Here is a 13,391-nt window from a genome sequence, read left to right on the forward strand (position 1 = left end):
ACGGAGAAAGTGCCCATAATAGCGCCTTTTATTTGACAAAAACTAATAAATCGATTATCCTTCGTTGTGATCATCCCCAATGGCTATATTTGTAAAAAAAAACAATTCAAAAAATCTGTACATGCATTTATTTATACACACACCTCTCTGGTGTTAAAATACCACATAATAAATTTAATAATTTGTTTAATAAAGTCGTTGTTTTATACAGAACCTCCATGTTAAGTAAATACGCTAAAATGATTACAATAGTATACCATAGTATTGCTTAGTGTTACGAGACTAGTTATGAAGTTCCTCTGGAACCGGAGCTATAAGTCTTTGTAAAGTCAAATATTCGTTGCCAGATCTAGGCCGTAATGTACAACTAGGCGGCGGAGCTTCGTTAGAACTATGCGAGGACAGTGATAACGTCTCAATGTAATCGGACATATCGGAGGTTGCACTACTGGTAGACTCAGACGGACAGACGGGTACTTCGGCTTCGGCGCTCGCGGATTTTCCGTCGACCTTTTGGAATTGAAAGCTGAGGTCGCGTAGAGGATCGGAGGATTTGGAGCGGCGAGGTAGCGTCGCGATGCCGGACGCGATGCGGCGCGGTAACTCGAAGACACCGGAGTCGTTGGAGCTGGACGAGTCGCGGTTCGACTTACAAGGAACGGATGAGGAACGGCGTACCACGCTTTGGGTACAGTTGCATTGACACGCCTCGGTGTCTTCGCAACGACTAGAATCGGCGGAATTCGAACGTCTGCGGCGCTGTTCGAGGTTGTCGGTCGAGTCGAGCAGCTGCTTTCGTTGATAGACGTTCGCCTGCAGCATCGCCGAGCCCGACGGTTTCACCGATCGGTCGATCGACGGCGCCAGGTTCGGATTGCTCGAGGAAAGCACGCGAGTCAGGCGCTGCTTGATCGCCGGGGACATTGGTAGGTAACCGGGAGGAGGCTGGCTCTTACGAGCCGGCTCCATCATTAAATAGTCGCTTTGGGGATGGCCACATTTATTACACAGCCCCGCGTTTTGGGCTACTTGCTTGGCATTTTCGTATAGTTCTAGAGATTGAGCGAAATCCATGTTTGCATAGTTGGGAGGCGCGTTCGGTTGGAAATTAGCGTAGTTGTGCGTCCGCGAGCACTTCTTCGACATATCTACGGTTGCGTAAAGCGCCTGGACGTCTTCTTGCCCATTCCAGCATGAGAGCAAACGTTGACAAACGCATGGGCGCTCTTGCTCTGGTTGGCGGACGCGTAAGATGCATCCGCACGGTTTTCGCACCGCTTCAGTGAGACACTCCTTGATTTTTCGTGGTGTATCATAGTGCTCGTCGATCTTTGGTTCAACTGGTAGAGGAATACGAGGTATGTCGTAATTATCATAGGATGGGGGCGATGGTAATTTTTTCTGAGGCGATAGGGAGTTCGGTTTGGGAGGCCGGGCAGGTGGTTTGGTTACAGCCTGGCTCCAGCCGCTGCAGTCAGAGCCGCTGCTGAGCGAGTGGCGGTCGCAGGAGTGTTCCCAGCAAGGCACCCCTGGGGTGGTCGCCGTAGTGGAAGATCTCGATAATGCTCCTAGTTTACTAATACAACTCATACATCTTTCAATGGGCGGAACGTTCCAAGTATCCGAAGATACATCACCGCAACCGTAGTTGCTCTCCAAATCTGTGTAGGGGGAATCAGGACGTGCACGAAGTGAATCGATCAACTCCTGCTTGCGGGAATCCACGCGCGAAGCGGTCCGGCGAGGACTGTCCATAACTGAAAAAGACTACATTATCACGGGTGGTGATTGATTATAGGTGACTTACCGGACATGTTGCGTGAAACTGGGCGCCTACGGTTGCAAAACAACTGTCCTTGTGCTGCCAACTTCAAAGTGTTTGTGATTTCTTCGCCTTGATCGGTGAGAAGCACGTAGAGCCCTTCACCGAGACCGCATCGCGAGCCTCCTTCGAAACAAAACCGACCTTCCACGACGCCATAGCGCCGTAAATGAGAAATCATCCAGTGGCCCGCAACTCGTGGAGGTACGCCGGTGCTGAGACAAAATCCAAACTCTTGCACGTGCAAACGGGCCGGTCCTGGCGGAAGGCGAGCTTTCTGCGGTGCCGATGATAGAAGCACCAAAAAATGGGCACCATCTCCGAGGTGAGTGCTCAGTTTAACCTGCCATTGCATTAACCTTTCGCGACTATCAAACGCGAGCACTACGACAACATCTTGACATAAAATAGCCACAGTGTTAGATTCTTTATCTAAGGTAAATCCTGTTTCCAACCCAAGAAAGTGTTCTAAGGAAAGCGAGGCCTTCGTGTGTCCTTGCTTGTAGCGATCCTTCGAGTCACGATATAGTTGTAGGTGCAAGCAATCTGAAAAGAAACTTTTATTAGAGTCATGATCATTTCTGCCCAAATGTATATATTTGTCAACTGTGCGTCCTCAAGTTTATTAATAAACCTCTTGCATTATGGACCCAGACAGGGGCGGACTGGGTACTTACGGGCCAGGTGGAATTGCATAGGTTCCAAGATTGGGCTACTAGTTCAAAAGTTACAGCCCTTTGAATTTTCTTTCGAAATTGGTTTCTAGTCACATAACTTTTGATTGAGAAGTCTGATCGGAAAAGTATGAATTGTTTTGGATTCTACGCACCAAAATTAATACGAAAAAGTGTTTTCCCGAGAAATTTTGGTGCAGTCAATTTTTGGTAAAAAAGGAAGGTTATACACTGCCTTTTTTTTGAGGCCCGCAAAAAAATTGTCTCAGAACGACCCGAAAAAAAAATTTTCTTATAGAATGTGAGCTGTAGAATCCATAATTTCAAACAGTTCCAAGATTGGGCTACTAGTTCAAAAGTTACAGCCCTTTGAATTTTCTTTCGAAATTGGTTTTTAGTCCATAACTTTTGATTGAGAAGTCTGATCGAAAAAGTACGAATTGTTTCTAGTCAGGGGCCAGGTGGAATTGCATAGGTTACGGGCCATTAAAGTATTAGTGTAGTAATGAAGGTGGCGGGGGGGGGGTATTTCAGCACTTTCATCCTACGACAAAAAATGATAAATTAATTGTAAAACACTTCAATTAAAACAGAATTTTTTAATTGTTTAACAACCTAACATCAACCCCAATTAGAAAAACGTGTTAATAATTTATTAATAGTGCAAGAAACTAAATACAGCACATACTTATAAATTTCCAACGGGCCATTATGACGTACAGGCCAGGTGGCAATCGCCATCCGCCCCCCCGGGCCAGTCCGCCCCTGGACCCAGAGTAGGTCCTCAAACTGTAGAGTGGATATATTTTGTTGATGATTTCAAATAACAATCTGTTGAAAGATTGCACACGGTCAGCATATTTGGCTGATGCATGGATTCTGATTGATTCACATTCAATTATGGTATAAATCATATTGAATTTGGCGGAAACTATCGAAGCAACAAATGATACAAGAAACAGGAACGAATCTAAATGCACGGATCTTATCCATTATTTCATTTGTTATGTTTAGCAACATATTGTTTATGCATACTAAGCCGAGAGAGTCGAGAAAAATGAGATCTCAAGAAATGTAAAGAGTTACAGAAAATCTTCATGATTTTTGGATTTACTGGATTTGGGAGTGTTAGATCATTCAAAACTTGAACATGTATATAATTAGTATTAATAGAATAAGATTCTCTCTCCAGGTGATAATGGTATCTTTGCTTTTAAAACGCGGCCGTTTTATTATGGTTTTATAGTGTCTACCTACTACTAAATGTATCTAATGGAACTGGATAACTTATTATAGTACTTGGTTTCCTAGTAACAATAGTACATTATATATCAAGGTAGAGAAGTCCAGTATTATTGCCTGAGCACCAAGATTACATCTCGAGGCGCTTGCGCCGAGGGGTGTAAGGTGCGAAGGCAATAATAGACTTCTCTACCGTGGTATATATACTATTTTTTTCACTACTAGCACTTGAAATCCTCTAAATTAACATATTATATTGATAAGAAAGTGAACGGTTGGTCAGAATTTTTTGTTTATTAATTTAACATGTCAATCAAGTACGTGGAAGTACAAGTCAAACAGGCCGTATTTTGTTCTGTCATTGAGATATTTTCAAAGAGTAATTTCGTTCGAATTTTTTCAAAATGTGATAACTTTAGGTATGTAATTTCTCTGGAAATGGCGGATGGTGGCAATTATTCATTTTAGAGACTTGTCTAAACGTTTATTGATCGAAATTTCGGGTTGTGTTTTCTAAAAGTGACAGCGTGACAGTTCTCATTATTGACTACTAGTTAATAATGTCCACATTATTAACCACTTTGAACAACTGCCGAGAAAGTCTACTTTACAAGTGGAAAAAAGGTTAATAATCATGTCATGAGACGCTAGTAGTGAAAAAAAATGTTTTGTGTTTTCTTCTGTGCACCCTAAAGTTTATTAACTATTTCTAAATAATTTCGTAGTGCGAAAATATCGAAATATTTACATTTATGCGAGTCTTTAAATAAAATACAAGAGTTGGCAAGTCCTTTTTCGGATCATTTACCTACCCTTAGACTACGCGGTATTTTATGGAGCGTGAAAACATTCAAGAATATTCACGTTTCTTAACCAGAAATTGTAAAACCCCCTTCCTGTGAACTTCTTTCCCGGTGGAAGAACTGATAAACAATCGGGAATTTCGGTACATGCGCGAATTGTGTATTTCGACTGGAGGGAAGTAAATTACGTGCACCCCAGCGACTTAATCCTCAGCTAGAGCTGGATTACCTCTCGCACTCGTGTTTCTCGTTTGGGATAAGTTATTTTTAACGCACGACAAACAAACAAGACAATTATTACGCAAAATAATAACTTGGGGAAAAGGGTTCGCATTTGTTTCCTGAGGGTAATCTATTTATTAAAGCGGACTATGACAGAAGACACAGGTGGTGCGATCGTTAATGGGAGCAAGGGGGCGCATCAATCTCTGTTTCTGGTTCTCTCTCGAACAGCCGCTGGAAAACTTTTTCCCGACGAACTGAACGGAGATGGAAACACGCCGCGGTTTTCAAAGAAAATCCACGGTATTTTTATGTCACTCTCACCCGGCCAATAAAAAATATCGAAACCGACCGCTTTCTACAGGACCACATCAATACATGCCAAATATTACACGTTTCTGTCTCTTGAAACGTATTTTTCATCTACACACGAATAACTTCACATTTCCAAGCCATTGTTAAAACATTGTAAATAAAAGATGAAAAATTTATGTACACAATTTCGTTTTTATTGTGCAACAAAAACGTCGGCTTATCAATTTCTACTCGCCAATAAAATTCTATCAGCGCCCCCAAAAGAATTCCCATAAATCGTGTACGGGGGGTGCACTGAGAGAAAATCCATTTTTAATTGCCTCTTCAGAACGGGGAGAAAGACGGCGACATTAAAGTATCAAACTCTTCGACGAATTAAATTAGAAAATAATAATTAAGCTTGACGAGAAGCAAAACATTATCCTTGTAATTTAGCAAGGGCGAAGAGGTGTATTCCCTGAAGTGCAAAACTTAAATGAGGTCCTTTACATTCATCTTAACCACTTCTGCATCCAAGCCCTGCCAGATTAATTAGTGTCTATCTCATGTTCAAGGCCGAATGATTTCGAATTTATTTCTTTTTTTAATTCTAAACAAAATTTAATTTAAAATTTCATGCCTTAATTAATAATTTAAAACCACTTTAATTATACAGAAAGTTATAACTTTTTTGCCGTTTTTACTTCAATATAAAATTAATGTATAACCATCGGGGAATATGGAGAAGAAACAATTATAAACTCTCGGTAAAGGAACTTAAGTTCTTAAAGTGCTATCGGGCGCTTGAGTAAATGGGAACGAAGAGAATTTGCATACAATTTAAAAGACCTGTTTTGCATCTTTGTGCACTGCCTGAATAAATGTTAGTGAACACAAACGTGCCCCTCAGGTGTGACATTAGTGCCATATTTTTAATTAAGTTAAAGATAATACCAAAACAAGACATTTAAGGTGAGGGGGATTCTGAACTGAGATACCCCGTGTTTTTATAATGACTGCAAAAAACATGGATCAGCTGAACTGAGCCTCACTACATTGTGGGTTTCACTATTTCGTTGAATTGACATAAGACACAGGTGGTACTAATGATGGAGTTATAGTGCCTAACAAGAAAAATGTGCTAAAAAGCACGAACAGGGGGAGAAAGAACTTCTTAGGGTGTCTTGGACAATTTAGAGCCAGTCCGTTACTGGTTTTAGTTTTCGAACTCCAGGTGTAGAAAACGGTTCCATTACTTAGTTGCTAAATTGTTCCGCTCTTCCATCCATAGTTTCATACCAGGAGGCACATGAGTTTTTTATGCCACATTGTCCAGTGTATGAGAAATTAAGCCGTTATGGCCCTTTTAAACACCCTCAAAAACGCTGAATATGGTTACGGATCGAAACCAAAATAGGACGTGAAGAATCGCATACGGTTTTCAGTAGGGGTTTTTTTGGCATTCAACTCGCATTCGGAAACACGCCTTTGGTCCGGCTCACATTCAATAGCACTAATAGCAGTGATTCTTGAACTCGTAGAAATGGATTGGCGAAGGTTTGACATCGCTGTCTCTTTTCGTTCACGAGTTAGACCAGGAACAGACGGACGGACAGAACACAAAAATAATTTGCTATCGACCAGCAGCTACGTTACCAGTAATGCATTTCACGTCCTTTTTTTCAAAGTTTCAAGTTTTTCTGCAAGATAGACAATACATATTTTCTCTAGTTGACTTATTGACTTGCGCTAAAACGAGTGTAGTATTTTACAGTATCTCGTAGATGATGTGTGTGCGTTCCCCTTCCCTGCACTTAACCAGGATAAACCCGAGGGCGACATCGACTAATCCGACACTGCTCTAACTACACGTGTCTTCAGAATTCTGGCAAAAGGATCATAGTTCCAAAACATGCTTCGTACAGCTTAAAAAGTACTTGAATTATTTACTTTATTTTCTCATATTTGACAGGTTGCCTAGTTTATTTGACAGTCACATAAATTTCCGTGAGCAAAATATGACCCGGTGCGAACCGCCTCCCCCTTAAATCTATAATTCCAACAGCACTAACGGCAGGAAGTGGATATAAGCCCACTTCTATTTCCAAGCAGAATAAATATCATTAGTTTGAGCCCACAAATGAGCAAAAAAATAACAGAATTAATCCAGGTTCTTCGGGAGGATTTAGAGTGCGGGTATTAGGAGCTATTCAACTGAACGGCTTGCGAGGAGTGCCGCAGGGTTGTAATGGCTACAGATTTTTTCACATTCCTGTTGGCAGAGATCGCTTTAGTTCTTGTCAAAGATGTTTATTTGTCGTAATTAAATTTGCTATTGACGTCGATCTTGCACGAAATATTAGTCTCAAGAGGTTTAAAACTGGAATATTTGAACACGCGATTTGGAAAATCTCCCCTTTGAAGTTACCGCAAATTCATGACAAACTCCAAACACTTCAAAAGGACCGGGGAGGTTTATTATATTCTTAAAATTATAATCACGCCGCGTCGAACGTGGATCTATTGTAAAGCGCGGGTTATTTCTCTTAGCTTATTGTTTTTATTTACCAAAGCATTGGAAATAAAAACAAAACTAAGGAGAACAAATTCCCCTAAGCGCACCCCGAAGACGTTTGCCCTTGAATAAAAAATATAAATAGAAGCGAATATACAGCGAAAGAAGAAAAACAAATAAATGACTTAGTTTCGGCGATTTATTTAAAAAAGTTGCTCGGGAGGAATTGGCGCAAGCAAACAAAACGTAAAAATTCCGCGTTTATTTCGTCGTCTTCAGTTGCTTGTTATTCGGGATTATGATAATGCGACAGAGGAACGATATCACCAGAAGGCAGCGCACCCTTAGGATCTGCAGTTATCGATAAGGATTATTGCGAACTTGATCCCGTTTCGTTTAGAGATATTTTCGTCGTCGTAGTCGGAATTGAATAACATTTAGGACAATTCTAGGTGGCGAATTTAAAACAAGTCGTATTAAAAAGGACAAGGGGGTGCTGTTGACTTAGGACACGATTTACCCGTTTATTTAGGATTTTTACGGACGACGTCTAAAAAGGGAATCGCGCTGGTGACGTCGTCGGCGTCGTCGACGGAATGCCCCCAAACGAACGCTTGCACATTGTAATTTAAAGGGAGGCCGGAAAATAGCGCTAGATCAAAAGCAACCGGATCCTGCAGGCGGAACTTTGTAGTCTTTGGTAAGATGATCCGGCATTGGCGTCAAACCCCATTGTTCGTGTTGATTTTATTTCGAAACTGAAGAATCTTGGCGTGCACGATGCAAGTACAACTTTTCATCGCCATTAGTAATGTCATATTTCAAAGAGGTTGCTTTACATTCAATGGCTTCCATAGAAACGGTTTATTCCCCTGTAAACTGTCATTGTTTGAGTTAGATATCAAGTCAGGTAATTGCCTATTCACCCCTTTGCGGATAATTAACATCTTGCCACACCTTTAGTTTAATGTGCATGTACTACCTAGATATGAAAGGGAAATCGTTTTTCCTCCTCCTTTACCTATTCAATTCAAGACCTACAGCCGCCATAATTTTCAATAAGCCGCTGGTTACAAATGATTTTGTAAATTAGTGCTACTTTAATTAAAAAGTGCTTACACGAAGCAAAGCGAAATTTAATTTCAATTGCTAAGTACCTTACTAAACGTTTGTCCGAAGCAAGCGAAGCGTTCAACAAAGCGGTTTTAACCTTTTCTATCATTTTAAATTAATTGGATTATTTGTCAGAAGCCCTTGAAGTGTTTCACTCTGTACAGATTAGAATGTGGGAAATTAAGAAAATGTTCCTTATAATATTTCTTTGTGGCCAGCACTCGGTAGCTAAGTTTCAGTCTCAGAAACGTTTTAGGATCATGTGCAGGAAATGTAGCAAACAGTAACCACTTAAGAGGTTTGATGCTACAAATTTAACACTTATCTAAAGGTTTTAAACTTAAAATTTGAAGAATTTTGGCTCGAATTTTATCAATTTTCAATGATTAATAGGTCTTGCCCATCGTAAAATGTAGCAGTATGCATTCCCTGGAGACCAAAGATTCCTACACAGTTTTTTCAAACTTCCTAGGATGATTGCAAAGGAGGTATCCTGGGAACCTACGAAAATTGTCAAGGAAATTCCTAAGAATATTGATTAAAAAAACTGTTACGAACGACTACTTGTTATCGCTCGGTATGCAAGTTTTGGAACGCCGCAGAATATGTAGAGTAAGTACATTTCTATATTGTGTGGTCGTTACCGCGTAACGCTCGGCAGCCGAAGATGAGCTCGGCATAGTCGATCGCTCGCCTGGCTCACAAATGTTTAAAGAGCATTTGAAAAGAAATATGGCATTAAATTCGTCGATGTAAGTAATAAAAATGAATTTAAGATTATTTGAAGTGACTACTTCTTTACTTCTTATTAATTATACGTATTAGTTTGACGCACTTATATCAGTATTATAAGCGTTGAGTGAAAAATTTATACGTGAATATTATAAGACAAAAGATTTCAGGGTAGATTTTCAGAAGCTAATTTATTTTAGCATTTAAGCACAAGAAAAGTGCATTGAATAATGTAAGGATGGCATGTAATTTTCTTGGGGCCAGTTTTGGGAAAGGAGGGTGGAGACTAATATTCCTTGGAGCGGCCATTCGAAGGATGGGTTCGTGTTCTTGGAAGCGGGTTTTTTGGAAGGATTATTATCCTGGAGGCATCAATTTCTGAAGCGAATTTTCCGTTGAAGGATATTCCTAGGGCGCAGAACCAGTTTTGATGGCAAACGAGGTGGGAAGGGGCCATTATTCTTTACTCGAACATAATGATGGATGAATTTTCCAGTGGTGGAGGAATTTTCTTATGACAAGTCTTCTTGATTTGCTCGTAAAACTTTTGTTGCCGGTTCGTCTAATCTGGTTTGACGTTTTTCTTCCAGTTATTTTATGAGCGTATTTTCAGGTTCTTGGTATTGAACCAACGGATTTTTCGTCCCATCTGAACTTTCTAGTTTCGTTTTTTCAAATTCTAAAAATCCTCCCGAGTCATCAAATCCGATTTTTCAGAATCCTTGCGATTACTTAAATTCTACCGATCCTTCAGATTAATCGGGATCCTTCGATCCATCTGAATTTTTAAATCCTACAGTTTCTTTAGATACTATAGATTGTTTAAATTTTTCAAATTCACATATAATTTCATCTCGAAATCCTGGCAGTTCTTCCTCTTTCTGTGTACTCCTTTCCTGCTAACGTGGAATTAATGTTTTTAAATTGTAAACTGTGTTTGGGTTTGAAAAGTAATGCATATCTTGGATGCTGATTGATTTTCCAAAATTTTCAGAAAAACTATAACATGTAACACTTAACTTTTCACAAAAGATACATAGAAATAACAATCATGGATCTTTCTAGATGTATGTGGATTCGAAAGTGCAGAAAAATCAAGCACAATATAAAACTTGAAGCATTATGCCTGGTTCTCCGCAGTTTTCCGAAAAACATGTGTGACGCGTCGGGGCACACGATTTACTATTCCTTTGTAGACACGCCAGAATTATTACCAAAACAAGTCCTGACATACATACAAATTTATTGCTCTAGCTTTAGATGGTATCATCGTACCGTGAAACAGTCGAAAAGTTTATAGAGAGACTACAGTACAATCGACCGCCAAGTAAACATAAAGCTAAAAGAACAAAATCATAAATTATACGTTACACTAAAAACAGTCATCCACAAGTGAAAAATGTTCACATATTCCGTAAGTGGATGATCCCGGCCTGTTTTAAGGCTTACGCCTTTAAAAACCATTAAATTATTTATGCGACTTCATTTTGTTGGTGGTCCAAACTTTCCCTCCACTGCCACCGATGTGGTACGTAGTCGTAAAGGTAAAATTTTAATACAGAACAAACGCCTCCATTTTGACTCTCGTAATATTTATCAATAACGCGAAGTTATGTAGTTATTAAAAATCTTATTACTTCTTTAATCGAATAATGGACGAACTTGCGTTTCTTTTTATCAGGTCGTTTTACCGCAGTTGCTTTCATGCTTTTTATGTTCTTTTTAGGGCCACCATAAAAGCAGTGTTTAACGACACATAGTCAATTTCGATTTATAAATGGAATAATTAAAAGCTAGATATCTGTTTTATGCCCTAACTTCTTTAGAACGTATGCGTTCGTTTTATTATTCTTTTACTTTGTTTTTCATAATTGCTTAATTGAATCGTTTAGGATACGATGTTTTTACTTTCTTTCGGATAAGTTGACAGGAAAATTTACAGCAGAAGCGTTGCCTTACACATTTTCCACTTCCCAAATGGTAACCCACCAAAAATAGAGAGGAAACTAATTTAAATTACATTTAGAAAGCTCATCTCAACAGAACTTAAATCTCTCTCTCTTTCCGCCCAGGCGATCCAAAAACATAAAAATTTAGCGTAAAGCAGGGCGGGCTTCTATTCATTTCGGACATTTTTTTAAATGGAAACGGCATTTTCTTTAAGCCAAGTTTCTTGGCAGAAAGAATTTTTCCTACTACCTCTTTAGAAAATATCATTTCTCGCCCCATTTTGAGGGTCGAAAGCTGCACTTTTCCTCCCTAAGGGAGGAAAAAAGTGTTTCCTCCCTCAACTCCATATAACGTACCTAAGCTTATAAGTAAACAAAATACCCTTCAATTACAACTAACTTTATTTAATGTACTTGTTATTCTCAGTGCTAGTAGAAGAACCGAAATTAAAGGTGCAATTACTAACATTGTTGAAAGTAATGTTACCAGAAAAAGGTGAGGAAGATTGATTAACATTGAAACCTGTACTTTCAATGTTTGTAGAGTTCATTTGATGTTCTCCAGAAACCTTTGTGGAGGGCATTCCGCATATAATTTGGTTAGAAACTTTACTTTTTTTACGATTGATTCTTCTAAATAGCCCTCGGCTACGTTGGTAGAGCGCCATCCTCCGTGTCTCTTTAAACTCAATAAATCTCCTCCAGCATCAACCAACAAAGACGCGGAGGTGCGCCGAAAACTATGCCCAGTGTAAACCTTCTGCATCTCTCGGCTACGTTGGTAGAGCGCCATCCTCCGTGTCTCTTTAAACTCAATAAATCTCCTCCAGCATCAACCAACAAAGACGCGGAGGTGCGCCGAAAACTATGCCCAGTGTAACCTTCTGCATCTGGTAGCTCGAGGTACTTGCAATTTTATATGGTATTTTGGCAATTGTATTTTTCCCTATGACTTGGATGGTGCGCTTCCCTTTTATGTAATTAACAAAAAATCTTGTATGTTCAGTTTTAACAGAGCGTAATGAAACATATTTTCTATAAATTCCATGTACACTTGTTCCATTAATGGTTTCGTTAGTGATTACAAATGTTCTTTGCATTTTTGTTTTGCTATCGGGTATTTTCACAACTAATATGTCTCCATTATCCCGAATATCATGCAATGTCAATTTAATTAGCTCATCGCAACGGCAAGCTCCGGAAAGTCCAATAATTAAAGCAACCTACGAACAAAATATAGCGCTCATAATGTATCAAATTCAAATCATCTCATAATTACCTTCATTTGCAAGTAATAGTCATCGGCCGCCTCCGAAAGAAATCTGTTTAGGTCATTCCTACAGAAAATTTTAGCTTTCTTTGGTTTATACCCATTTCCTTGACGTTTAAGCAAAGCTATGACTTTTGCATACTTAATGTCAACGTTGTCGTTTATAAGTAATGTGGTACGTAACATTGAATATTTACTCCACATCGTCGATGGTTTAAGCGTTTTAGAATGATTACCTCTTCAGCAATTTTCTTGACTTTTCTCCCCATTATCCAATTTTTGAAAGCATTATATTCTTTTTCGTATCTGTCCCTAGATTTTGCAGGCAGTAGATCAAGCGATGCCTGATTAGCTTCTTCTAAAATGTCTGAGGGAATATTTTCCTCTAAATCACTTTCTATTTCCATATTTTCTGATGAAAAATTACAGAAACGACCAGTACACAAACTACTGTTTATACCGCTACCATGGCAACATAACTTCACCATGGATACATCCTAAATTGTTTAGTGTAACTAGATGGCAAGCAGTCATCTTACCGTAAAAATCTTTGCTAAATTAAAGTTGAGGTAGTAGAAAAAATCATATGTATAACTCTGGAGGAAAGTACATATCCCTCCCTTGTGTGATTACTGCCCTCCGCTTCGCGTCGGGCATTAAACTTCACACGCGGGAGGGAATCTTTAACTTTCCTCCCTTGTTATACAAATAGCTATTTTCTTCATGCCATTTTTAGAATAATAGTTCGTTGCCAC

General features: G+C 39.4%; 2 protein-coding genes across 2 annotated transcripts; both read right to left on the reverse strand.

Moving 5' to 3' along the window:
* Positions 1–111: 111 nt before the first annotated feature.
* On the reverse strand, positions 112–8,794 carry LOC116178359. The gene is made up of 3 exons (XM_031497828.1): positions 8,730–8,794; positions 1,808–2,403; positions 112–1,757 (listed from the first exon to the last, which is right to left on the reverse strand). The coding sequence occupies exons 1-3, from the start codon at positions 8,792–8,794 to the stop codon at positions 283–285; spliced, it is 2,136 nt and encodes a 711-aa protein (XP_031353688.1). The 3' UTR covers positions 112–282.
* Positions 8,795–12,142: 3,348 nt separating this feature from the next.
* Positions 12,143–13,331, reverse strand: LOC116179594. Its single transcript, XM_031499391.1, has 2 exons — positions 12,646–13,331; positions 12,143–12,589 (listed from the first exon to the last, which is right to left on the reverse strand). The coding sequence occupies exons 1-2, from the start codon at positions 12,838–12,840 to the stop codon at positions 12,179–12,181; spliced, it is 606 nt and encodes a 201-aa protein (XP_031355251.1). The 5' UTR covers positions 12,841–13,331; the 3' UTR covers positions 12,143–12,178.
* Between the last annotated feature and the right edge of the window lie 60 nt (positions 13,332–13,391).

Source organism: Photinus pyralis, unplaced genomic scaffold, assembly GCF_008802855.1.
Source record: "Photinus pyralis isolate 1611_PpyrPB1 unplaced genomic scaffold, Ppyr1.3 Ppyr1.4_LG8, whole genome shotgun sequence".
Classification (NCBI taxonomy): domain Eukaryota; kingdom Metazoa; phylum Arthropoda; class Insecta; order Coleoptera; family Lampyridae; genus Photinus; species Photinus pyralis.